Source organism: Chiloscyllium plagiosum, unplaced genomic scaffold (assembly GCF_037043375.1).
Source record: "Chiloscyllium plagiosum isolate Xiang-an unplaced genomic scaffold, Cpla_swu_hap1 HiC_scaffold_20, whole genome shotgun sequence".
Lineage (NCBI taxonomy): Eukaryota > Metazoa > Chordata > Chondrichthyes > Orectolobiformes > Hemiscylliidae > Chiloscyllium > Chiloscyllium plagiosum.
The window spans coordinates 25,929,545-25,957,290 of NW_028270158.1; the positions used below are offsets into that span (position 1 = coordinate 25,929,545).

General features: G+C 41.6%; 2 protein-coding genes across 5 annotated transcripts in view; one reads left to right on the forward strand and one right to left on the reverse strand.

Annotated features, from left to right (window-relative positions):
- mettl4 (methyltransferase 4, N6-adenosine) overlaps positions 1-27,746 on the forward strand; it is a 52,146-nt gene that overhangs the window by 12,526 nt on the left and 11,874 nt on the right. The window lies entirely within an intron of this gene.
- On the reverse strand, positions 1,774-20,281 carry mafk (MAF bZIP transcription factor K). 4 transcript variants are annotated; one of them, XM_043711835.2, is made up of 4 exons: positions 19,096-19,199; positions 18,073-18,204; positions 4,664-4,739; positions 1,774-2,921 (listed from the first exon to the last, which is right to left on the reverse strand). In XM_043711835.2, exons 2-4 carry the CDS (start codon positions 18,117-18,119, stop codon positions 2,535-2,537), a joined length of 510 nt encoding a protein of 169 aa, XP_043567770.1. In that variant the 5' UTR covers positions 18,120-18,204; positions 19,096-19,199; the 3' UTR covers positions 1,774-2,534. The 4 variants fall into 4 exon arrangements, with proteins under 4 accessions (XP_043567770.1, XP_043567772.1, XP_087853849.1 ...); XM_043711837.2 differs by lacking the exons at positions 18,073-18,204; positions 19,096-19,199 and adding an exon at positions 20,164-20,281; XM_087997723.1 differs by lacking the exon at positions 18,073-18,204 and having other exon boundaries at positions 19,096-19,206.

A 27,746-nucleotide genomic window follows, 5' to 3' on the forward strand; every position in this document is an offset into this window, starting at 1 on the left:
AGAGGTACAGAAACAGTCTACCAGGATGTTGGCTGGTTTGGAGGGTATTAGCTATGAGGAGAGACTAGACAAACTTGTTTTTTTTACCCCACTTGAATGTCAGAGGGACAACCTAAAAGTAGTTTACAAAATTATGAGAAGCATGAATAATGGATAGTGAGAGTCTTTTTCACCAGGGAAGCAGTGTCAATTATTAGGAGACGTAGGTTGAAGGTAAATGGAGTAAGATTAAAGGAGATGCATGAGGCAAGTTTTTTCCCCCCCACAGAGGGTGGTAATTGCCTGGAATGAGCTGCCAGAAGAGGTGGTGAAGGCAGACACAATAGCGATGTTTAAGAGGCACCTTGACTGATACATGAATGGGCAGGGACTAGAGGCAAAAGGTTTTTAGTTTAGAAAGACTACGTGTCTCGATGGGCCTGAAGGGCCTGTTCCTGTGCTGTGCTGTTTCTTGTTAGATATATTGAATGGAATTGAATTGAAGTTATTGTCACATGTGAAAAGCTTTGTGTTGCGAGCAACACAGGCAGATCACAGAGTTAAGTAGCATAGATAAGTAGCATAGAGAGACGCTCCATTCTATGAACTCTGCTCTGCTGATGTTTCATCTGGAGCCATTCTCCTCAGCAGGTTTTGTTAGTGGTACCTCCCGCTCTCAGGATCAGGGTAAGATGGCAAGTCATAAGTCTCCCACAGCTGCAACAGGAATTCACCTGCACTGTTAGCATAATTCTGTATTGCACACTAGCCATTTAGCCAAAGGCAATAGTGGCTGCTTAGAAAGAAGTTCCCCTAGCACTAATTCAAAGACGAGTGTGCCAGTTCTTCCCAGTACCCTTGCCTCATATTTATTCCTCAACCAACATCACTCCCATTGTAAATAGTAGAAGTTTGCTGTGTACAAATTTACTGCTCAGTGTCCTACATTACTGCTCCACTGGAAAATAATACTTAATTGTTGGCATATTTCTTTTAATATAATCCTCTTCTGAAACCCCTGGCAATATTCTATGATGTTAAATGCATTGTAAGTTGCTGTTAGGGCAAAACACAAAAGAAACGTAAGCTGCACATGGGATGGATGTGCCCTGATCATAACCAAGCCCATCTAGTAGCAATGAATCAATCCGCATTAACCAAACAATAGTTTGACTAACATAATGGATGTAGCCGAATTAGTCCGAGATGAAGTAATGAACAGAAAATACACACAGCATGTAGTTAGTTTACTTCATGGAGACTTGAGGATTTAGGCTACCATTTTGGTAAAATGTGCTGATGAGCTAAAGTTTCTGTTGACTTTGTGCTTTTGGGATGAGGATACGATGGGAAAACAAGATTAATTTTGTATACATGGTCAGAATTAATATGTTATGTACTTGTGATAGCTCATGGAATATTGGCACTTCATTACCAGCACACTCTTCCCGTTAGGGTAACTGGTGCTGAGGAAACTGAAGAACTTTAATTGGAATTGTTTCCTTTTATAAAACTAGCTCAACTACCCATGCCATGGCAGCTCTCAGTGCAAATAATGTGGTCGGTTTCCAAAATGTGTCTTTGTTCCCCTTCCCTCTTCTAATTCTCCTAACACTACTGAGAATGTGAAAGCTACCCTTTTCAGGAAAAGCCTTCCAAGCTTCTCACATGCTCAGATTCGATCCTGGGGCAACATCCTCAGGACACACTCATTCAAAGTGGCGACCCTGTCCAACACAGTCAGTCAATCTTCATGCAAGTTTGCAAAGGATCATATTCACTCGAATTCAGTGCTAAATAAAAAATATATCTTTTTGTTTTATGCAGCTTGCCAAAGGACAATTGTACACATTGCTCCACATTTTGTTTCATAAAATCACAGGACAGAAACAAGTAAAATGTTTGAAAGCCACACAGAAGTTTTCAAAAGATATGCTCCTAAGTCTTTACTGGGTGTGGATTACCTTCCCATTCAATTACTTGAACAGTTGTTGAGACCATGAGAATCAGCCATGATAAGTTACATTGGAACATAGGGCTGTATAGCCTATTCCTGCTCTTCGAGCCTGTTCCACCATTCAATATGATCATGGTTGATCTGGTTCTGGTCTCATCATACATCCAGACTCTTAACAGTGCACAGATTCCAGTTATGGAGGTCTTTCTTTTCAGCTTTCAGGCAAATTAACCCTTTGATTTAGGTCTAGGGCTGGCTTCAAGACACTTTTTCACCCACCCCAGAATTTTTTTTTTAGTTTCAGGTTTGCAGGTTTTTGCAAGCTTGAGGGCTTTGTCTTGCAGTCCCAGCTTTATAATGTTCAGGAAAGGCCCTAGTTCAGTGGTGAACATCACGCCATTGTATATGATCTCAAGAAGGCGAACTGATTAAGAGCATTCCCTCACATAAGAGCAGGTCATTCAGATCAATTCAATTAGCCTGTGCCTTATGTCTTTCTTAGCTTCAATTACGCATCTTGGTTCAATCACCCATCAATGCCCTTGCCCAACCCTTCAACTGAAAGTTCCAATGGAAGACCAGGAAGAGGGAAGTGGCTCTAAGAGTCAGATGACTTGACAATGGTGATGACGCTGGTGGTTGGAGTGGGGCCCTTGGCCATAGTCCGGGCATAGTTCTGGAGGGCCTCGTACTTGCACCGCAGACCGTCTAGTTCCAATCTCATGTTGGCATTCTCTCTGGACAGCTTTGCCACCTCCTGCTGGAGGTCAGCCCTCTGTCGCTGCAGCTCCTCCTTTTGTGTCACGCGTTTGACCCGGCAGCTGGCTGCGTAACCCCGGTTCTTCAATGTCCGCCTACGCTGCTTCAGCTGAATAATCTCTTCCTTGCTTAGGCCTCGCAGATGTTGGTTCAGCTCTCGGACTGTCATGGAGACCAGCTCCTGGTCACTGAGGGTCAAGGCATTTTCACCGGCCTCCTTCTTAACCTGTAATCAGAAAATACTTTCAAGTCATTGTCTTTCATTCCCTTGCCCTCTGCTTACTAGCACTCTCAAGCACTGTATTTTTTAAGAAACCCCACTTCTTCCCACTAAAGAACTCTGCTCAGTCAGCGCCTAAAAACATCACCAGCATCACCACCAGTACACAAGGGTTGCAGAGTGCATCATCTGCAAGTTATAATCGTTACTGATGGTAATACCAAATAAGTCTAATCCCAGAGTGAGACCTGGCTTGATTGACCAAAACTTTATTTCTTTCATTTGGTTTATAGTTGTGGTCAGTTACTGAACATATTCAAAGGAGGCTTCCAAGGTACTTTAAACAGAATAACAAAACTTCATTACAGAAAACCAAAGCAAGAGCTATGTTACACTACATAACTAATTTACCCCAACAATGTTACAGACACTTAAATCTCACCCTCCCCAACCATGCTAAAGCTTCTAGATCAATTGGCACAGATGTAATCATAGAATCACAGTATAATTGAATCCCTACAGTGTGGAAACAGCTTTTGGCCCAGCAAGTCCACACTGACCCTCCAAAGAATATCTCACCAAGACCCATTCCCCTATTACTCTACATTTACCCCTGACTAATGCACCTAACCTACACATTCCTGAACATTATGGGCAATTTATCATGGCCAATCCACCTAACCTGCACATCTCTGGATTGTGGGAGGAAACCCATGTAAACATGGGGAGAATGTGCAAACTCCACATAGACAGTCACCCTCGGCTGGAATCGAACCCAGGGTCCTGGCGCTGTGAGGCAGCAGTGCTAACCAGTGAGCCACTGTGCCGTCCTACTAATGGTTTTTAGAGCTTTCTTCCTACTGACTTCTAATCACCTTCATAGCAAAACCCATGGTTTTCCATATGCTCAGCTTCCTATAACTTTCTGGCCAGCCTCCATAGTGGAGCACCCCTGGGCAGACTAACTCACTGACATTCTAAATGCGTCTGTCTCCTTCTGTGTCACTGGATACCTAGTCACTATAAAATAGCCTAATTTCCCCTTCTTTTTATTACTTTGAACTGTAAAACCCCAGCTTGACAACAAAGCTGGAAACATTCATTAAAAATGCAAGTAAAAAATCTAAAATTCATTAATGAAACTAAAACGGTGTCCTTTCCCCTTCTAAACAAGAATACAGAAGTATAAATCAAACATAAAGCTTACATCATTCCTTCTTTTAATTCCATCTCATTCCCAAATAACAATAAAAGATTGTGAAGCTCCATAACAACACATACTACAGCAACCCACCAATGCTTTTCAACAACACCCCTACATACATGATGATTAGGTATGAGAACATCATATGCCATGTGCTGCAATGCCAAATGTTACCACCTTCTGTTTAGGGTTGATTGCTGCCTTCATCCTCCTCCTTTGACTAGGCCCAGGATTTATAGGGGGTAGAGGAATACCTTATTGAGTCTAATTGAGAACACACTCATGTCTAAAACAATATGCAACTTAATGCATGATAGCAGGTTACATTGGTAGCTTAGAGACTTACAGCTCTACTATGTTGGAGGTGCGGGGAGCATTATGAAAATCCATTGTGGCTTACTGAAATACTTAGAAATAGAATTACAGTCAAAAATATTTTTTAATTGTTAAAACTTTCCATTTTACTGCTCTCCCAGCAGGGTCCTGAGAAAGAACAAAAACGTACTGAGCCATTAAACTATAGCAAACAAGACAAAAACCTCACCTTTATTGCTTTGTTTCCTTTGGGATTAGCCGTCATTACCCCAGCAACATCAGAGATTACAGAGACAGAATTACACCTGCAAACACAGCAAAATAGAAAGCATAAACCATTATAGAGCGGCATGGTGGCACAGTGGTTAGCACTGCTGCCTCACAGCGCCAGAGACCCGGGTTCAATTCCCGCCTCAGGCGACTGACTGTGTGGAGTTTGCACGTTCTCCCTGTGTCTGCGTGGGTTTCCTCCGGGTACTCCGGTTTCCTCCCACAGTCCAAAGATGTGCAGGTCAGGTGAATTGGCCATGCTAAATTGCCCGTAGTGTTAGGTAAGGGGTATGGGTGGGTTGCGCTTCGGCGGGTCGGTGTGGACTTGTTGGGGCGAAGGGCCTGTTTCCACACTGTAAGTAATCTAATCTAATCTAATCTAATCTAATTATTTAAATTGTTCATCATTAAAACAAAGACAAGCAGGGGGTGGCTCTTGTGGTGCAATAGTAGTGTCTCTACCTCTGAGCCAGGCAGCCTGGATTCAAGTCTCACTTGTTCCAGAGGGGTCTAAAACTTAACCCTGAACAGGCCGATTTGGAAATACCTGAAACAAAATCAGGGTCTTCCTTTCCATCAGAAAATTCTGCTGGTACATCTTTCATTGCTGAGGCAGCCTGTATAATTTAACCATCGTGTCAGACTTACTGACAGCCCTTTAGATTTAGAACTTTTTTAATAAACAGCCAGAGGTTTCCATTGCACGTTAATCAGTGACTGCGCGGGACGCTCCAAATGGAACAACGTCACGGCGGGGATGTCTGAGCCTCAATGGCCCCAATGAGAAAGCCAATTACAGCTGGGTCACCCGTCTTTCAATTGGCCTTGGCATCTTAGGGCAGAACATTATCCAGAAAAAGACAGTCCACTGATTAGCATCCCTCCTTAAACATTTACTCCAATACTCCTGCCTTCTGGCATTTATATGACGCACTAAAATTCTTCATATCTACTGCCAGACCCATGATCTATAGCTCCTAGAGAGAGAGCAGCAGCACACCAATGGGAATAACAGTATCTTCAAATCATATACACCTCTGTTTGGTCACTCCATCATGGCAACTGGGGCAAAAGTTTAAAACTCCCCACCTAACAGTATTTTGGGAGTACTTCGCCATTTGTAGGAGTTCGCTGACCACCAGCAAATATCTGCAATGCCATATCCTAAAGTTAATTACCTGTATTTTGAAAGGTGAGGGTCCATGCTTTTGATCATTACCCATTGAAGTTCAGCATTGTGTAGAGCTGCTGGGTGAGGAGGGGATTGGGATTGGCTGAAGCAGGGAGCAGAGGACAGGAAGCCCCTCTGTAACTGTACCCAGGCTGAGACAATAACATGGGGATGAAAACACTGTCCACCCCAAGAGAGTACGATCCCATCTCCCCACTCCAGTACTCATGCCCAATTTCATGACTAGAACATGTTGTGATGAAGAGAGAACTTTCAAGTATGTAGCACTTTTCACAAACTTAGGATAGCCCATAGCATTTTACCACTGTCGTAAAGGATATATTAGTCATTAGAAGTGCTTGCCTTTATCATACTGCAGCCAGTTTGCATATGGTCAGAAGTTTGGTTTAATGGTACTGGTTAATGGTCAAATAATGTTCAGGAAACCAAGGACAACATCCCTGCTTTTCTTTGCAGTGTCATGGGATCTTTACCATGCAGTTGTGAAGGCAGATACAGTCTTTGTTTAATATCATTCAAGAAGTGCCACACTTCTTGAACACTGCAAGAAGCAGCAGTCTCGAATTTAGGTTCAAGTGCCTGAAGGGAGAGTTGCATCCAGATCCAATCATTCCCACGCAAAACTTATTACTGTCATCAGAGTCCCAGCGCCATGGAACTCTTTTCTGGGGGACTACCTGCCCCAAATTAGACCTTTACTGGGTTTCTAAGCCTCCGCAAGAATTTAACAATGAATTAACACACACCACAGCAGAAAAAGGGATTGTTTTCACTCCCCAAAATGGTATGGAGCATGACACTTTATACATCACACCACCCCTCACAAATATCACTTCTGTTAAAGAGAGTATTGCATAGAACAAGTACCTCCCTGCTGGCTGTTTTGGAGCAATGGGGGATGGGGTTTGTAGCGGTGGGGGATGAAGCTCTGTTTCTCTGCCATAAAATGCCAAAGTTCATTACTTTTCATCATTTATATAAAATGATTTGTATGCGCGCATAAGAGGTATAGTTTAGTAAGTTTGCAGATGACACCAAAATTGGAGGTGTAGTGGACAGTGAAGGAGGTTACCTCAGATTATGATGGGATCTTGATCAGATGGGCCAATGGGCTGAGAAGTGGCAGATGGAGTTTAATTCAGATAAATGCAAGGTGCTGCATTTTGGGAAAGCAAATCTTAGCAGGATTTATAATTCTAAAGTTTGAGTGTTGCTGAACAAAGAGACCTTGGAGTGCAGGTTAACAGCTCCTTGAAAGTAGAGTTGCAGGTAGATAGTATAGTGAAGACGGCGTTTGGTATGCTTTCCTTTATTGGTCACAGTATTGACCACAGGAGTTGGGAGCTCATGTTGCAGCTGTACAGGACATTGGTTAGGCTACTGTTGGAATATTGTGTGCACTTCTGGTCTCCTTCCTATCGGAAAGTTATTGTGAAACTTGAAAGGGTTCAGAAAAGATTAACAAGGATGTTGCCAGGGTTGGAGGAGTTGAACTATAGAGAGCGGTTGAATAGGCTAGAGTTGTTTTCCCCGGAGTGTCGAAGGCTGAGGGGTGACCTTATAGAGGTTTATAAAATCATGAGGGACATAGATAGGATAAATAGACAAAGTATTTTCCCTGGTGTGGGGGAGTCCAGGTTTAGTGTGAGAGGGGAAAGAGATAAAAGAGACCTAAGGGGCAACTTTTTCACACAGAGGGTTGTACGTGTATGGAATGAGCTGCCAGAGGAAATGGTGGAGGCTGGTACAACTGTGACATTTAAAAGGCACCTGGATGGGTATATGAATAGGAAGGGTTTGGAGGGATATGGGCCGAGTGCTGGCAGGTGGAATTAGATTGGGTTGGGATGTCTGGTCAGCATGGACACCTTGGACAGAAGGATCTGTTTCCATGTTGTACATCTCTATGACTATGATTCAAACCATGAACCTTGCCTGGAGATGGTTACATTAAAGAATCAGGAAAACCGAAAGACTTAAGACACTTTAGAGAGAACCCCCCACACTCAAAAACCCTCAAAAAGAAAGAATGGAAAGAATGAGACATCAAGTAAATGAGAACGGCATTTAAAATGGAAGCGGTGGACGAGTGGGAGTGAGCACTTGGTGGTGTTATATGTGAGACAGATCGTAGCTAAACCCCCCCAACTTATTTACATACAAACTTTGCAGCAATAGACCACATCCTGAAGATCAGTGATTGTGTACACCAACCAAACCTTTCTACACAAACTGCAATATGCCTTCCATTCTAAATGCATGACTGTCTTTGCTGCTCCACTCTGTGGCTGTAACAAAATGTTACTCGAGCAGATTGTAAGCTCCCCTCATTCCCTGCAACTCTAACCTGCTCACACCATCCTGGGCTGAGAATTATGCAAACTCTGTAGTTGTAGCCATGATCAATTCGGAAACATTCAATACGAAACATTTCCTCCCTACTTAATCCCTGTGGGTTGGTGAATACATCGATGACCCAAAGTCAGAGAAAATCATCAGGAAGATACAACTTTGATTCCCACTATTTGCCAAAGTAAGCAATAACAACTCGCATTTGTACAACACCTTTAACGTACATTTAGAATCTTCTCCTATTCCTGCCCAAGTCTAAATCATTCAATTTATAATAAAGTTAAACTGACCGAGCAACAAGTTTTGGAATACATGATAAGCTGAGACAAGGCAGATAGTATGCCTCCAAGTCAAAAGGTTGTGAATTCAAGCCCCACTCCAGGGACATGAGCTCAAAATCTCAACTGAGATTCCAGTGCAAAAATGTGAAGGTACTATACTGTCAGGGGTGCTGCCTTTCAACTGAAATGTTAAATCAATATCCTATATAAAGGTAAAGTCACCATAGCCCTATTGGACCATAGGGCTGGTCCATTATGAGAGATATCTGGTGGTGGTTTAACGTGTGAGTCAGCACATCTCAAGCAAAGGGAGACGTTAAGAAGGAGAGTCCTTCATGGTATCCTCAACTGGTGTGGGAATTTAGCCCATACTGTTGCTGTTACTCTGCTTTGCAAACCAGCCATCCAGCCAGCTAAGCTAACCAAAACACCCTGTACATTCCATTAGGTGGATGTAATAGATCTCTTTAGCTGTTGTGCTTTCTTCATTACAACTATAACTACGACTGTGAAATGCTGTGGCAGCCGAGTGTGTGAATGTTGTTTCAATAATGCAATGTTTCTTTTTGTTCCAAATCATTGAAATTCCACAAGCATTTTACCAGAACGAATAAAATTCTAAGCAGTCTATCTTCAGAGCGAGCTTTGCTTTTTTACATTTTCAGAACAATTATATAACTAACTGTTAGCATTACAGCTATCCACTGCAGAACCAGCCTCTAAAGTAATTCCTTTACCTGATCAACTAATGAATTCTTCAAAAAAGAACAATTCTAAGTTGGTCAAATACAACTTGTCTTTAGCAAAGATGATCGGGCCTTCTAATTGCCCCTTGTATTGCCAAGTGCTCAACTGTTCTTGATTTTATGGATTCCAGGTGTTTGGCCATGTAAGGATTAGACTAGTCGATTTTCAGTTACCTGGGTTGTGCCCCACTACTTTCCTTGAGAGAAACAATCCACATCTCAAGAATATCCATAACAAATAGGTATAACCTTAAAATTAGAACTGGGTCATGGCGGAGTGATGTCAAGAAGCGGTACTTGAAATCTCTCTAAAAATGCTGCTGATCCCAGGGATTAACTGAAAATTTCAAAACTGAGATGAATAAATGTGGGTATTGCTGAAAAAAAGGAGACACGTTGTTGAGGCTTTTTTTGGTCTTGCATTCATCAGAATAGATGCAAGAATTCCAAACTTCAAAGGAACAACACGAGACGACAGTGTTGATTGGTTGGCCAATGGATTGTGAGTGGTTGAGGTGTTGTCATGGAGAGTTCACCAGAGCAGTGTGGTCTCTGCAGCTTTTGTTTAATTAATAGTGCCTGGACATTTGCTTTCTGTTTGCAGAGCACAGGGCCTTGCCCTAATAGGATTTTGTAACATTTATGATAAGCAGGGTAAATGGACTCTGTATAAGATGTAGGAGCAGAAGTAGTCTATTCAGCCCATCGAGTCTGCTCTGCCATTGACTGGGATCACAGCTGATCTGATGATCCTCAATTCCACTCTCTTACCTTTTTCCAAAAGTCCTTGACGCCCTTACCATTTTGGCCTTGAATATACAGAACAATCAAACCTCGACAGCCCTGCTGGAGAATTCCACAGATCAACTACGCCAGAAAAGAAATTCATCCTCATCTCTGTCTTAAATTGGAGACCCCTAACTTTGAGATGATGGCCTCTGGTCCTACACTCCCACAAGGGAAAACAACCTCTCAGCATCTACCCTGTCACGTCCCCTAAGAATCTTATAAGTTTCAGTAAAATCTCTTCTTATTGTTCTAAACTCCAATGAATACAAGCTTAACTTAGACAACCTCTCCTCATAAGAAAACCCCTCCATACCAAGAAATAAACTAGAGAACCTTCTCAGGACTACCTCCAATGCCAGTATATCTTTCCTTTGATAAAAGGACCAAAATTGTTCACAGTATTCCATGTGTGGTCTTGTGTAGCTTTAGCAAGACGTTGCCATTTTATAAAGGAAATGAAAGATCTGTGGATGCTGTAAATCAGAAACAATGACAGAAGTTGCTAGAAAAGTTCAGCAGGTTTGGCAGCATCTGGGGAGAGGAATCAGAGTTAATGTTCCGGGTCCAGTTTTCTGCTTCCTCAGAACTTAAAGCAACTTCTGCTTTTGTTTCCTATTTTATACTCCATTTCCTTTTAAGTCAATCCCATTTATCTGCCAGTGTACATGGGGTTTCAGCCAAAGAGAATCTCCCTCCAACAACAACACACTTCATCCAACATTGTGTTTGAGCTGCTCGAGTTCACACAGATGCCTGGGCACACCTGACAGTCTTTCAGCAGATGTACTGATACAGAGATGTGGACTACAAACTTGCATTGTGTGGACAGGTGTAGAATATATAGCACAGGAATAACATTCCAACTAATATATGCTTGTGACTGCCTCCAATCCATCTACTATATTTCATTTCTTCCATATCTCATTATCTAATTACCCTGTAAGGGCTGTTCTGCTTCCAGGTAAATTATTTTTGAAATACTTACCAGACATGAAGAGAGGAGACGTAGTCTAAAAAAGAGTTGCATGGAGGAAAGAAAAAAACCAATGAAACCATACACGTCAATAATCAGACAGGTCCAGCCAGAGCAAGTAATTTGCTAATGTTTAAACCATAACATCGACTCCCTGTAAATGCACACTGCAACTTTATTTATGCAATGGTCTTGCCTGCCAGTCCAGGCTGAGGGGTTCTGAAACACCTCTTTCCCCACCTCTTGAAGCCACTTTCATTGAGGTGGAGAGCAGAGGAACAACACAAACGTCCATTAGAAACCCCAGAGAGTGAATCCAGTGGTCACCATGGAAATACTAATTGTTGTAATATGCCACTATTGAAAGGATGTTGAGGGAGCAATCTGATCCTCAATGCACTGCACAACACAAATTATTAAAGTTATTAAATGAACACAAGAGACTACTTCTGAAAGTTGGTCGATCCTCAGCCAGGAGCCTAAAGCAGGAATCAAATATAAAAGGGTAGTATTGATTTCAGGTTGAATGGGCCGAAGTCAAGAAAAGAAAAAGGTTCAGAGCTGAGACCAGGATGCACTCTTCTGAAAGACTGAACCTTTCACTCATTTATAGCTGAGATGTGAAGGAAGTTCTTCTCCCAAAGGATACGGAGGGTCAACCATTCTGTTGGGCTGGTAAAGGTGAGAGGAATAGAGAGGGGTGAGATGTCTGCGAGAAATTTAAATTCAAGGATGAGACTTAAAAATCAAGCTGATGCTGGACAGGGAGCCATGTAGATCAAGGAACACAAGTGAGATCCAATCGATGTTGAAATGAAACAAGAGTACCTCAGTCCACAGCAAGCTAATCATTCCACACGAATGTAGAAACACAGGCAAGCCTAAATGAACTCCCTTTTAACAGAACTGTCAGTTATCCTGTCAGCAGGCTCCAGAAGAACCAACATGCTATTCCGGGTATAGTGTGACTACTGGCTCCTACCACCCCACGTGTTGGCTTCTTGTGACGTACAAACACAATACGTTGTTATAAAGCTACAGTTCAATTCCTTTACAGATTTCACTATGTTTCAAGACTAGATTCTTTGCTGCTTGTGGTACGCATCAATGATTTGGGCCAAGATATAAGAGGTACGATGAGGAAGTTTATAGATGATAGAAACAATAGCCATGTAGTTTTTAGTGAGGAAGTAAGCTGGAGCCTGTACGAAGTCAACGTGGATAGAAAAGTGGCATTTGGAATCGAATCCTGAGGGGTGTACATTAATGTCATTTGCAAGGGCAAAGTGAATATATGATTGGTAGGTTACTGTGAAGTACAGAAGAACATATTCATAGATTTACAAAAGGTAACAAGGTAGCTAATGTGCTTAAGGAAACAAACAGGGTACTTCCATTTCTTAGCTGAGGCACAGAGATTATAGAACACGGAGGTTATGCTAGAACAGTTTAAAACACCAATTACGCCACTTTTACATCACTGTGTACAATTCTGGTCATCCCAATACCAAAACAATGGGATTACACTTCAGGGGGTGCAGAGAAGATTCACAAGCATATTACCACAAATTGAACTTGCCCTCTGAGGAACATGTGGATAGACTGGGGGACTTTTCTCTGAAAAAAAAAACAGAAGGCTGAGAGGAGCTATAATTGTGGTGCATATAATTAGGAAGGGTCTAGATGGAATGATTAGGAAGGATCCGTTTCCTTTGACAGAGAAGTCATAGATTTAAAGTAATTCATTGAAAGATGAAAGAGGAGTGGAGTAATTCTAGATGAAGGGAATCTGGAATTCCGTTCGAAAGTGGGGAGAAGCAGAAGGCTGTCATCATATTTTAAATATACTTCCGTTTATATAGCACCTTTCACAAACGCAGAAAGTTACATAGTGCTTAACAGCCAAACAAATAGTTATAAAATGTAGTCTCAGTTGTGGAAATTTGTGTACAGAAAGCTTCCACAAACAGCAATGTAGTGGAGGTGTCAAATTCCTCAGAACTATAGACTCAAGGGCTGGTAGGTCAATTAAGTTCAATAGCACTTCTCAGCCAACACAGATGTGATAGTCAACAGGTCTCTTTATTTGTTGTAAATTTCTACGTTCGGGACTAAAGTCTGGTGATACAACCAGGTTCTCCTCATGCGAGATACCAGAAAGATCCAAACGTTCCGACTGAAGGTCAGTGGTGGTTGATTGTTGAAATGTTAAGTTACTGTGATGGCTCACCTACCTATGTTCTGTGATGACAAAACCATAGTTGATAGCAGAAAACACTCTCTGCTGAGTCAGTAAATTACGGGTTCAAATTCCATTGAAAGGACTTAAGCACATCTGGATTCAGGCAAGTACTGAGAAAATGCTGTACCGTCAGAAGTATCAACTTTCAGGCAAAGCTTTAAAACCAGGAATCCATCTGCCCTGCAGGTAGATGCAAGATATCCTACAGCATTATTCAAAGAAGCATTGAGGAGTTCTCCTTGTTGCCCTTGCCATCTTCCCTCAGGATGTTCAAAAATCCGTTGCCAGTCAATGATGTACTTGCATTAAAAGTACATGGTTGTAATATAGGGAGTGCAGCAGCCAATTTTCACACAGCAAGCTCCCATAAGCAGCAATTAAATAATGAGATTTATTTTTTTAAAATTTGATTGAGAAATAAATTTTGGCCAGTGTTCTCATTAGCAATGAAGTTATATTGTTCCAATCTTTATGCCCACTTATGTCCTTCCAAACATGGGAAAGTCCAGTGAGATGATTCTAGGACACATGGGAACCTTTAGAATGGAGGAAATGTTCCAATACATTCTAATGATGAGGAGACAAAGACAAGGACAAGGACAGTTCAAACAAGAAAAATTCAATCTAGTCCTTATTAAGTGTTGATATTTGTTAGTATAGCTGCTTTAATATTGAAACAATCCCAAGAAAGAGGGGAGTCATAGAACTGTACAGCATGCAAACAGACCCTTTGGTCCAACTTGTCCATGTCAATCAGATATCCTAAATTAGTCTAGTCCCATTTGCCAGCATTTGGCCCATATCCCTCTAAATCCTTCCTATTCATTTATGCACTCAGATGCCTTTTAAATGTTAAAATTGTACCAACCTCCACCACTTCCTCTGGCAGCTCATTCCATACATGCACCACCCTCTGCAATAAAGAGTTGCACCTTAGGTCCCTTTTAAATCTTTCCCCTCTCATCTTAAACCTATGCCCTTTAGTTTTAGACGCCCCCACCCTGGGGAAAAGACACTGATTATTCACCCCATCTATGTCCATCATGATTTTATAAACCTCTATAAGGTCACCCCTCAACCTTTGACGCTCCAGTGAAAACAGCCCCAGCCTATTTAGCCTCTCCCTACAGCTCAAATCCTCCAACTCTGGCAACATCCTTGGAAAACTTATCTGAATCCTTTCAAGTTTCACAGCATCCTTCTTATAGCAGGGAGGCCAGAATTGCATGCATTATTTCAAAAGTGGCCTAACCAATGTCCTGTAACATCACAACATGACTTTCCAACTCCTACACTCAATGTGTAAAGGTAAACATACCAAATGCCTGCTTCACTGTCCTATCTACATGCATTCTACTTTCAAGGAACTATGAACCTGCACTCCAAGATCTCCTTGTTCAGCAACACTCCCCAGGATCTTACCATAACTGTACAAGTCCTTCCCTGAGTTGCCTTTCCAAAATGTAGGGCCAATCAAGGATAATAGTGGGAAGTTGTGTGGAGTCAGAGGAGATAGGGGAAGCACTAAATGAATACTTTTCAACAGTATTCACTCGAGAAAACGACAATGCTGTCGAGGAGACTACTGAGATACAGGATACTAGACTAGGTGTGATTGAGGTTCATGAGGAGGTATTAGAAATCCTGGAGAGTGTGAAAATAGATAAGTCCCCTGGGCCGGATGGGATTTATCCTAGGATCCTCTGGGAAGCCAGGGAGGAGATTGCCGAGCCTTTGGCATTGATCTTTAAATCGTCATTGTCTACAGGAATAGTGCCAGAAGATTGGAGGATAGCAAATGTGGTTCCCCTGTTCAAGAAGGGGAGTAGAGACAATCCTGGTAATTATAGACCAGTGAGCCTTACTTCAGTTGTTGGTAAAGTGTTGGAAAAGGTTATAAGAGATAGGATTTATAATCATTTAGAAAATAATAATTTGATTAGGGTTAGTCAGCACGGTTTTGTGAAGGGTAGGTCGTGCCTCACAAACCTTATTGAGTTCTTTGAGAAGGTGACCAAACAGGTAGATGAGAGTAAACCGGTTGGTGTGGTGTATATGGATTTCAGCAAAGCGTTCGATAAGGTTCCCCACAGTAGGCTATTGTACAAAATGCGGACGAATGGGATTATGGGAGATATAGCAGTTTGTATCAGTAATTGACTTGCTGAAAGAAGACAGAGAGAGGAGGTTGATGGGAAATGTTCATCCTGGAGTCCAGTTACCAGTGGTGTACCACAAGGGTCGGTGTTGGGTCCACTGCTGTTCGTCATTTTTATAAATGATCTGGATGAGGGCATAGAAGGGTGGGTTAGTATTTTTGCAGACGACACTAAGGTCGGTGGAGTTGTGGATAGTGACGAAGGGTGTAGTAGGTTACAGAGAGACATAGATAAGCTGCAGAGCTGGCAAATGGAGGTTAATGCGGATAAGTGTGAGGTGATTCACTTTGGTCGGAGTAACCGGAATGCAAAGTACTGGGCTAATGGTAAGATTCTTGGTCGTGTAGATGAGCAAAGAGATCTCGGTGTCCAGTTACACAGATCCTTGAAAGTTGCCACCCAGGTTGACAGGGCTGTTAAGATGGCATACAGTGTTTTAGCTTCTATTAATAGAGGGAGCAAGTTCCAGAACCATAAGGTTATGCTACAGCTGTACAAAACTCTAGTGCGACCACACTTGGAGTATTGTGTACAGTTCTGGTCACGCATTATAAGGAGGATGTGGAAGCTTTGGAAAGGGTGCAGAGAAGATTTACTAGGATGTTGCCTGATATGGCGGGAAGGTCTTACGAGGAAAGGCTGGGACTTGAGGCTGTTTTCATTAGAGAGAAGAAGGTTGAGAGGTGTTTTAATAGAGACATATAAGATAATCAGAGGGTTAGATAGGGTGGACAGGGAGAGCCTTTTTCCAAGTATGGTGACGGCGAGCACGAGGGGGCATAGCTTTAAATTGAGGGATGATAGATATAGGACAGATGTCAGAGGTAGTTTCTTTACTCAGAGAGTAGGAAGGGTATGGAATGCATTGCCTGCAATGGTAGTAGATTCGCCAACTTTAAGTACATTTAAGTTGTCATTAGACAAGCATATGGACGTACATGGAATAGTGTAGGTTAGATGGGCTAGGTAAAAACAATGACTGCAGATGCTGGAAACCAGATTCTGGATTAGTGGTGCTGGAAGAGCACAGCAGTTCAGGCAGCATCCGAGAAGCAATAAAATCGATGTTTCGGGCAAAAGCCCTTCATCAGGAATACAGATGGGCTTCAGATTGGTATGACAGGTCGGCGCAACATCGAGGGCCAAAGGGCCTGTACTACACTGTAGTGTTCTATGTAGCATCTCACATTTATATAAAGGCAGAATGTAAAATATTTATTGAAGGGACAGAAGAATGAACATGGTAGGTGATAATGACTAAAAGCTTGGTTTGGAACGAGGAGTCACAAGAAGATTTCCAGAAAGGCAATAAGCTCCATAGATTAGGACCAAAACAGCAAAAGAGTCGACCATCAATGGTGGGATGAAGGAGGGACTGGGAATTCCTAGCATACTACAAGTGGAAGGTTAGCGTTTCAGGAGTCAGTAAAGAACTGGAAGAGTTTATATAGAGGTTGGAATAGGTGAAGTTGTGAAGACATTTGAGGATGTAACAGAGGATTATAAATTGAGGCTCTAGGAGAAAATTTGGTCAATGTTGGTAAGGAAAAGGAGTTGATCAAACAAGACTTGCTGTAACACAATGGCAGGTTTATATCAGATGAAAAATGTTGACAATAAAGATAACAAGCTTTCGTATTATGGAAAGTAGAAGCACATTGGTGTGGAATGGGCAGGTGTGCCTAACATGCCATAGTCAGAGAACTAAGGATTGCAGATGTGGGTATAGAGGTTAGATAAGGATTGGAAATACTCAATGAGTCAGGCAGCATACGAGATCAGAAATGGAGTTACTTTTTGATGACCTGTTGATCATCAGTTCTCACGGAATGCCATCAAACCAAAATATTAACTCTATTTCACTTCACAAATGCTGCCAGACCTGCTGCGTATTTTCAGAATTTGTTTTTATTTCAGATCTCTGGCATCCACAGTATTTGACTTTTATATCGGGATAGAATGTACTGAAGTCATGGAGTGATTTGAAGACAAGGGCAGAGGGCGTGCAATGAAGAAACCCCCTTTGCCTCATCAAATTCCATCAGATAATGGAAGGATCCAGATGAAGAAACTTGTCCATTTGGAAAGACATTTCAATCCCATTATAACATTTAATGTTTAATGGTTTCATGGTTTCTGCTTTCTCTTGCGTACATTTTCCAAGGAATTTTCTTGAACAGTGAACAATAGTGTCAATTATTCATAGTTAACAGGTCCATGTTAAGTGTTATAATACTAAAAGCATATTAAAATACTGCAGATGCTGTAAATCTGAAATAAAAACAAAGTGGTGGGGAAAAAAACTACCTAGTACATCTGGACAGTCTGTGGCAAAAGAAAGAGAGTTAACTTTTCAAGTCTTGAATAACTTCTCAGAGTGCCAAATGCTGCAATTGCAGGTGTCAAATTAAGAGTCATGGACAGTATTGAACTGCATTAGCACAGGTAAGATTTTCCTCAGCAGACTGATTGAACCTAATAATAATGTTCAATGATTTAAATATATAAATAAAGTGATGCTATATGTTCTTTATTAATTTTTCCACAGTATCACATTAAATTTACAACATTTGGCTGAAGACTCCACATAAGCCACCTACACTCCCTTTTCAGCAGAAACTTCTATTCCCTTACCCCTTGTGCATTTTTCTAGCTTCCCTTTTGCTACAACCATTCCACATGGTAGCATGTTCCACATCCTTTTAGGTTTCCTCCGACTTCATGTTGTTCTGTATTTAGTTCCAAAGGAACAACAATGGGTGTTAACTGGCAAATAAAAACAAAAACAAGGAAGGGCTGAACTTTGACCCTAATCATCACAAACCTAGACACAATAACATTGAACATCCGGCAGACAAAAGACACTACCTGATGTTTGCACATGTATGTGAATGGTCATAATATTAAATGATATTACATGATATTTCTCATTAAATATCTCTCATTTAATAACATTTGTAAAGAGACACAGAAATCCTTCTGACAGATTCACAATACTGGTGCAATTAGACACCAAACCACATAATTCATCAAGCCACACACCCACAACATTCTCCTAAAGTGGCATAGCTGAGCAATGAGTCACTGTTTACAGCACAGTAACTGTACAAAGTCAGCAGAGGTCCAATTGCAGACACAGAATGTATATTTAAATATATGCTATATACATGTATCAAAAGACGATGCATTGGCACTAATCACATACGATAACTCAGACACTTCTAAATTTTACTGGCTATGCTATTAGAGTTGAGACTGTAGAAAGCACCAGAACAATGATGAGTCATCATGTTTACCAAGGATTTGGCTCACTCAGATACTGCATGCATACTGGGTTAGAATCAGACCACAAATATCCATTACCAACAGCAGAAAGCAAGTAGATTGAAAGTCTGCCATTGTTAACATTGCATGTTATTGCACATTTTTGTCTTTGAAGGTGTTTAGATGCAAATGCAGGGTGAGTTTGAAAGATAAATGATAGATCGATTTAGAGTCATGTCATACAGCATGGAAACAGACCCTTCTGTCCAACAAGTCCGTGCCAACCTTAATCCTAAACTAAACTAGTCTCACCTGCCTGCGTTTGGCCCATATCACTCCAAACCTTTCTTATTCATGTACTTAACTAAATGTCTTTCAAATGTTGAACCGTACCTGTATATTATATAAATATCTATAGATATTTTAGATTATTTAACCAATAGGCCTGGATGAGCTGGCCTCCATGAACTTGCTTCCTTACAGTTCTGAAATGTGATTGCTTCTTGCTAGGAGAATGACAAATGTAAAGAACAGATAATCAGAAAACCTCAACTCTCAATGCATTCTTGAATAAAGGCCACAACCAGAAGCTACAAATATAAAATAATTGACAAAAATCTGAAATAGATTAGAATATTCTTAAACATTGTTGGGTTTTGTGAAACTTTCTTGTTCATTTTCCAGTTTCTCTCCTAATGCCAATCTCTTCCACAGTATCCAAAACATTGTAGTCCCTTTCACTGTCCAGTCTTCTAATGCCATCCTTTTCTTAGAGTACCTATTCTCCCTGCCAACACTTGCTCCATTACAATAACTGCTGAAGTCCAATGCATTTTACCAGTGGTCACACCTAGTGTCTACGCTTTATTTTTCAGTCTTTCGTGCCTGCTTTCTTTCATGGTCCTCACGCTCTCTTTTGCAGCCTCTCTCCGAGCCCATACATGCACTGTCTCTCTCCCTGTACCCCTGAGGCTATGCTCTCGCTCCCTCTCTCTCTCTGGGTCTATTCTTTTGCTCCCTCTGAACCCACACTCCATCCTTGTGTCCATTTTGTTTCTCTCTCCCAATGCCCATTGTACGCTCATCCCATCTTCCTCTCTCCCATTGCCTAATGTACATTCACTCCATCTTTCTCTCTCCCAGTGCCCATTGTACACTCACCCCATCTTCCTCTCTCCCACTGTCCATGCTCATTCCATCTCTCTCCTAGTCCCCATGCTCTATGATCCTTCTCACTCTCTCCATGGTTTTTTTTCAGTGCCCACTCTGTTGTGCTTTCACTCCCTGTACCCCCTCACGCTTTCCCTGTTCCTTTTGACTAGTTTCCCACGGCCTATCCTCACCCAGTGCCCATCTCCCACTGTCCATGCTGTTTCCCAATATTTCAATGCCCAGTTACCGATGATGAATAGTTAATTGCAGCAGGACAAACACAGGGGTGGATAAAGCCGGCGCCCCTACCTGTTGGGGACACGCTCTCTTCCCCCTCTCAGTGGCCGGGCTCCCTCACTCACTCACGGAGCCCAGTTCCGGGAGCGCTGACGTCACCCGCTGTTTGCCCATGTGACTTCATTCATGAACATTCCGGCAACGTCACAGAGACCTCAGAGGTGGCGGGAAAACAAAAATTATCCCCAAAGTAGAGATACTGATATAAAGTTTATAACAAATACTTAATTCAACTTATATCATTATTACTCAGTCCAGACACTAAAATACTGCATTTAAAATATTAAAAATAGAAATGTATGAACATTATAATCTAATTTGTAAAACAGTTAATTACTTTACACCTAAAGCTGAGTATACATAATGTGCAGACTGCTATGTGAGACATCGTACTGAATATGTTATAGATACTGTTTCATATGTAAATTATATATTAAATTCTGAATATAAATATGTCTTTCACATAAAATTTGAATAATTGCACAAGAAAATCAAAGATATTAATCTTTGTACAGCAGATGGAAAGTAAAATTCTCTGGCACAAAGCATACTTGAAACTAATTTCATAAATTATTTTGAAAAAGAATTACGTTATTGAAGAAGGCTACCAGAAATGTACAGTGACGTTAGACTGGATAGGTCATGTGGCCAGTTAAGATATACATCAGGTCTGAGCCCTTGCTGTAAGTTGTATAAGTTTATTAGATATTTAAGTGATTGCAGTATCTTTGAATAAATATAAGTTAAATTCTCTGCCTACTGTAAGAGTGGCAACTTGTTTCAAGTCAGAGCTGGAAGTGAACTTCATTGGAAGTTTAGTTAACCCTCTGATAGTAATGTACAAAGAAAATAGGTGATACATAAAAGGAGATATAAGCAGTCAAATTGGTACACAAACCCACATGGTTCACTGATATCCATAACTTACCATCCTAACCTAACCTTATTGTAGATGTTTCTGCAGCCACCAACACAGCTGATTTTTAAACAGCCCAAAACTATAGTTTTCTGCCTCAGTGGTGTTCGTGTTACAACCAAACAACAATGATTATAAAATAAAGTACTGAAGAATAGGCAGTGACTTTGAGAGATTGTAACCGGTAGGAAAAGAGAGCATCAATTATCTTCCTTAACAAACTGTTTATAGGTGGGGGAGTTGAGAGGAGCCTGGATTTATTTCCAGACTGTAGGACCAGCTGCATTAAATTCTCATTGGCCCACCTCAATTCTTGTTCTTTCACTGACCACATGAATGATTCAGGGAAATGATACAGTAGACATTCCCAACAATAGAAAACCACAGACTAGGTCATTGTGACTGAACTGACAGTTGTTAGAAACGAATTACCTCTTACACAGTCAAAACTAACACTCTACAATTTATTGCTACGTGACGTCACGTCAACGCTCAAAAATAAGAGGTGCCAATTCTTCCAGTCTGATTACGTACTGGGGGAAATGGAGGAATCATTCATTTTCCTTGAAGGAAGTACAGGTATTTTCCTCCTGACTTTCCCTCTCAGTTCTTTATGGCATTGACCCATTGATCAGCTGGCTGCTTCTCCATGGAGCACAGCTGGCCTTCTCCCAAATGCCCCGACACTGTGTATGTGTTCCTAGTATAATACAGGTTGTCAGAGTGTTCACTCACTTTTGTGGGGGATCATCATAGCCTTGCTTAGTCCTGTGCTTGTACAGCAGCCATACACGCACTTTTCATCATGGAGTCAATTAGACACTGATCAGGAGAATGCCTGCCCACCGTCTCCAAAGAACAAGTCAGGAGTGTGATGAAATACAATCCACATGCCAGATTGGTGCAGCTGTGACAACACTCAAAGAACTCGACACAATGAAGGCAGAACAGCCCCACTTGATTGACACCTCATCCACCACTGTAAACGTTCATTCCTTTCACTACTGAGACACAATCGTAGCAGAGGAGAAAGTGAGGTCTGCAGATGCTGGAGATCAGAGATGGAAATGTGTTGCTGGAAAAGCGCAGCAGGTCAGGCAGTATCTAGGGAACAGGAGAATCGACGTTTCGGGCATTAGCCCTTCTTCAGGAATGACTTTAGATACAATCTTAGCAGAACAAACCATCTACACGATGCTGTGTAGTAATTCACAAGATTCAAAAGGCTGGATTCCCAGAATAGCAAACAGTGCACTACTATGCTATCAGGAGGCTTGTAAATGACACTGAATAAACATTACAGCCATAGACGATACTGGATACACACGACAAACAATGTGGACTGAAAAAGCAAGGCACAATTTAACTCACAACTATTGTACAACCGGGATTGTGAAACAGGTGAAGAATAAAAGCTACAGAGATCTTATTGAGTTCTCTCCCCAAAGGCAGATCAAACCAATAGCCTCCATCACAGAGAATAAGGAGGCAAGTCTTGAATCCAGCAGAACAGAGATTGAATCCTGTGCTATTGACACCTATCTGATCCTCTCCAACCAACTGAGCCAACAAGTCTCCCAAGGAGTCCAAGATACTGTGGCAACATTTGTGTTTACATGTATATTGTTGCCTGGAGGCATGGACAATGATGGTAGAAGCTCCAATTTTATGTCATCACATGGATGATCAGGAATATCATCTGCTGTTACTGACTGTCATTGACATATTAGATTACTTACAGTGTGGAAACAGGCCCTTCGGCCCAACAAGTCCACACCGACCCACCAAAGTGTATACCACCCAGACCCATACTCCTACATTTACCCCTTCACTTAACACTACGGGCAATTTAGCCTGGCCAATTCACCTAACCTGCACATTTTTGGATTGTGGGAGGAAACCGGAGCACCTGGAGGAAACCCACGCAGACACGGGGAGAATGTGCAAACTCCACACAGAGAGTCGCCTGAGGCTGTATGTTGTAAGGATTACCAGCTGCATTATGAATGCACCCTCCTTAACTATCAAATCCTGGAGTGGAACCTGGACCTGTAGCTTCTGTCTCAGAGTTAGGGATGGACTACTGTACCACAAAACTTTTCACAACCATAGGATGTTGCAAAATGTTGTACATCCAAGCAAGTTGTTTTGAAGGAACAAAAGCAGAAATTGTTGGGAAAACTCAGCAGGTCTGGCAGCATCTGTGGAGAGAAAGCAGAGTTAACGTTTCTGTGCAAGCCAACATTTTGAGAGACCTTGATGTCATCAGAGCCTTTCCTTAGTCCTAGTTCTGTCCCTTCTCCAGTCCCATCTCAATCTTGTCTCTAGCAGTGTTACTGCTGGGTCTGCCTGAATGGTCACCACTGCTCCTCCTGTTTCTACACAGTATCACATAAAGGAACATCTTTCACGGATTTCACATTTATATTAAGCTTTTACTGAGATCAATTATGGCATGAATTGTCTGAATCATAAAAAGACGATATATCAACACAAAGTAAACACGCATTGAATGGTAACAAGAAAATTAACTCTGGGTTCAATTTAGAGATGAATTTACAGGGTTAAATTTGATTTTATTGTTAACAGTCAGTCACCCTGAATATAGGATACATGGCAGTCAGTTTACCCAGAACATACTCTCACAATTGGAAATGTAGAACATAGAACAGTACAGCACAGTACAGGCCCTTTGGCCCTCGATGTTGTGCCGACCTTTTATCCTATTCTAAGATCAATCTAACCAATGTACGCTATATTTTACTGTCATTCGTGAGCCTATCCAAGAGTCATTTAAATGTCCCTAATGTATCTGACTGTACTACCGCTGCTGGCAGTGCATTCCATGCACCCACCACTCTCTGTGTAAAGAACCTACATCTGACATCACCCCTAAACCTTACTCCAGTCACCTTAAAATTATGCCCCCTTGTGATAGTCATTTCCACCCTGGGAAAAAGTCTCTTGCTATCCATTCTATCTATGCCTCTCATCATCTTGTACTCCTCTATTAAGTCATCTCTCATCCTTCTTTGCTCCAATGAGAAAAGCCCTAGCTCCCTCAAATATTCTTCATAAGACATGCCCTCCAGTCCAGGCAGCTTCTTGATAAATCTCCTCTGCACCCTCTCCAAACCTTCCACATTCTTCCTATAATGAGATGATCAGAACTGAACACAATATTCTGAGTGTGGTCTAACCAGGGCACGATAGAGCTGCAGGATAGCCTCACGGCTCTTAAACTCAATCCCCCTGCTAATGAAGGTCAAAACACCATACACCTTCTTAACAATTCTATCAACTTGGATGGCAACTTTGAGGGATCTATGGACGTGGACCCCAAGATCCCTCTGTTCATCCACACAGCTAAAATTCCTGCCTTTAACCCTGTATTCTGTATTCAAATTCAACCTTCCAAAATGAATCACTTCACACTTTTCTAGGTTGAACTCCCTCTGCCACTTCTCAGCCCAGTTCTGCATCCCGTCAATGTACCACTGCAACCTACAACAGCCCTCCACACTATCTACAACTCCACCAAACTTCATGCCATCGGCAAACTTACTAACCCACCCTTCTACTTCCTCATCTAAGTCATTTGTAAAAATCACAAAGAGCAGAGGTCCCAGAACAGCAATGGTCACCAAGCTCCAGATTGAAAACTTCCCATCTACTACCACCCTCTGTCCTCTATGCACCAGCAAATTCTGTATCCAGCCAGCCAAATTCCCTCTATCCCATGGCTCCTTACTTTCTGAATGAGCCTCTCATGGGGAATCTGTTTACAGTATTGGTTGATGGATAAGTACATGCCAGGTCATGGGGAGAAATCCCTGTTCTTTTTTGAACTACTGTCATGGGAATTTATTTTATATCCATCGAAGAGGGACAGTGGAGTAAAAACCAAAAATACTGAAGCACTCTGCAGGTCTGGAACAATAAACAGAGTTAACATTTCAAAACTTGTTTTTGTGTTTGTTTCTGTTTTAATTTCAGATTTCCAGTATTTTGCTTTTGTGATGCAGCCTTGGTTTAACATTGCACCCAATGGCAGCACCCATAGACCCTCAGTACTACATTTCGATGTCAACCTTGATTTTGTGCTCAGATCTCTGGACTGGACATGTTCCTCAATCTAGGAGTTGAGTGAGGGATATGGTGAGAAGGTCTTTGAGATCCATCAGTAAGTTGTTGGCTTGTTCGACCTAATTACTGTTCATTTAAAAAAAACCCATGTCATTGTGCATTATTTTACCCCATTTGCAGCTCAGAGACTTGTCATATAATCAGAGTAAGTGGCATAGTACTTACTGGACTGAAGCACTGTACTTATCATAAGCAGTAGTAACAACACATAAAATTTAACAGTAATGATTTACAGCTTACCTGTGTCGTTGAGACATATAGAGCAGGAAGGAGGCAGATTCTAGTCTCACTCTGTGCTGTGTTAATCAGTCTCAGTTATAGTAGTTGTGATAGAGGGTGGTTGATGCATTAGCTATGCAGAGGGATGAAATTAGATTCTTTCTTCTGATCACTTTCTAGCAATCCCTTTTGGATGGATGTATATGTGAAGATTGTGTGAAAACAGGGATAGATTTAACTGAAAATCAGCTAATTGCACGCCCTCTCTCATCACAGTAAGATGGTTTGCCACTCTTTATCAAGATTCATATATGAGAGGAATGAAAGTCACTTGGCTGAATCAGAATTTCACAGACAGAGAAGCCCATTTGAAGAGTGTACTTGTACTGACTCTTCCAATCAGTTCTTCAATCTGCACCGCCTCCCCCTATCCCTGCTTTCTCCCTATAATTCTTAAATTATCTAATTCACATTTGCAATATTTTCATTGACTTTGCTTCCACTATCTTTTTCAGACAGTGCATTCCAGATCATCACAACCTAATGTGTGAGAGATACTCATTTCTCATCAGAAATTTTAGCCAATTATCTTCAATCTGTTGGTAATTCCCCCACCAAACAGTTTCCCCTTATTTACTCTATCAACATTTCTCAGAGGTTCTATATACTTTTAAAACGTACTATCGGAGCATTAGGGAGAGGAGGAAAAGAGACTTGGAATCTAAACTCAGGACATCCTATCCAGTCAGTGGTTTACTTTTGAAATGTAGTCACTGATATATTGTAGAAAACATGGCAAGTTTCTTTAGGGCACTTGAACCCACAATATTCTGAATGAGAAAAAGTGTGCTCCCAACTCAGCCATAGGTAACCTAACAGAGCAAGGAATAGAAGAAACTTCAGAAGAAAAATACAATGTAATAAATATATAAAGAATACAAAATGCAGAAATTGACATAGGTTCAGGGTGAGAGGGGAAAAATTTAAAAGGGACCTAAGGGGCAGAGGGTGGTGTGTGTATGGAATGAGCTGCCAGAGGAAGTGGTATAGGCTGGTACAATTACAGCATTTAAAAGGCATCTGGATCAGTATGTGAATAGGAAGGGTTTACAGGGTTATGGGCCATCTGCTGGTAAATGAGACTAGCTTAGAGGAGGCTATCTGGTCAGCATGAAGGGTCTGTTTTTGTGCTGTACGTCTCTATGACTCTAAATTCAGCAGGTCTTCAATGAAGAGTCACTGGACTTGAAATGTTAACTCTGCTTTAATCCCAAAGATGCTGCCAGCCCTGCTGAGTTTCTTCACCAATTTCTGTTTTTTTTTCAGATCTCCAAATCCGCAGTTCTTTGTTTTATACAGGGTACACTTCTGTCCTGTTGCAATTCCTAGCTGAGAGCTCAACTTTCAATGACTCAGTAGCGCCACTAGCAGGAATGTGATCATACTACATCTTTGTGCCTGTTACTCATAATAAACACCCAGTTTCTGCTCAGAGAGAAATAGAGTTTAATATTTCGGGTCAGTGACTTTTCATCAGACCTGGAAAAAGGTAGAAATGTAAGAAGTTTTCATTAAGCAAAAGTGGAAAGAGTGGGAAGATGAACAAAAAAAGGTCTGTGATTGGTTGAATATTGAATTGAATAGAATTTATTATCACGTGTACTGAGGCACAGTGAAGAGCTTTGTCTTGCAAGCAATACAGGCAGATCACAGAGTTAAGTAGCATAGGTAAGTAAATAATAGGTAAACAGTGGCAAAAACAAAACACAGGTGCAGGCGAATGTTAAGAGTTTGTGAGTCCATTCAGTATTGTAACAACAGTAGGCGAGAAACTGAACTGGTGCGTGTATCCTGGCTTCTGTTCCTTCTCCCTGATGGTAGAGGTTTTAGAAAAACATTTGCAGAGTGGGATGGATCTTTGAGAATGCTGGCGGCCTTTCCTTGACAGTGAGCCTGGTAGATGGAGTCTATAGATGGGAAGTTGGCCTTTGTGATTGTCCGGGTCGAGTTCACCCTCTCTGTAACCGTCTCCAATCTTGAATTGTACAGTTGCCATACCAGGTAGTGTTACATCCAGACACAGTGCTCTCTATGGCGCACCTATAAAAGTTGGCAAGGGATTCGCCATCATGCCAAATTTCCTCAGCTGCCTGAGGAAGAGACTTTGTAACCAGTGCATCCACACGAAGAGTCCAAGAATGCTTGTTGTGAATGACCACTCCCAGGAGCTTGACACTCTCCACTCGTTCCACCTCTGTGCTGTTAATGTGTAAGGGGGGGCATGAGAAACATCCTGCTGAAAGTCAATAATGAG

Excerpts from the sequence above, each read along its gene's own strand:
- mafk (XM_043711835.2), bottom strand. The coding sequence starts at position 18,119 with ATGTGGAATGGTTGTAGCAAAAGGGAAGCTAGAAAAATGCACAAGGG. Across the intron at positions 4,740-18,072 it reads GCTAGAAAAATGCACAAGGG|GTGTAATTCTGTCTCTGTAA; the intron begins GTAAGGGAATAG and ends CTGTGTTTGCAG. Across the intron at positions 2,922-4,663 it reads AAGGAAACAAAGCAATAAAG|GTTAAGAAGGAGGCCGGTGA; the intron begins GTGAGGTTTTTG and ends TTCTGATTACAG.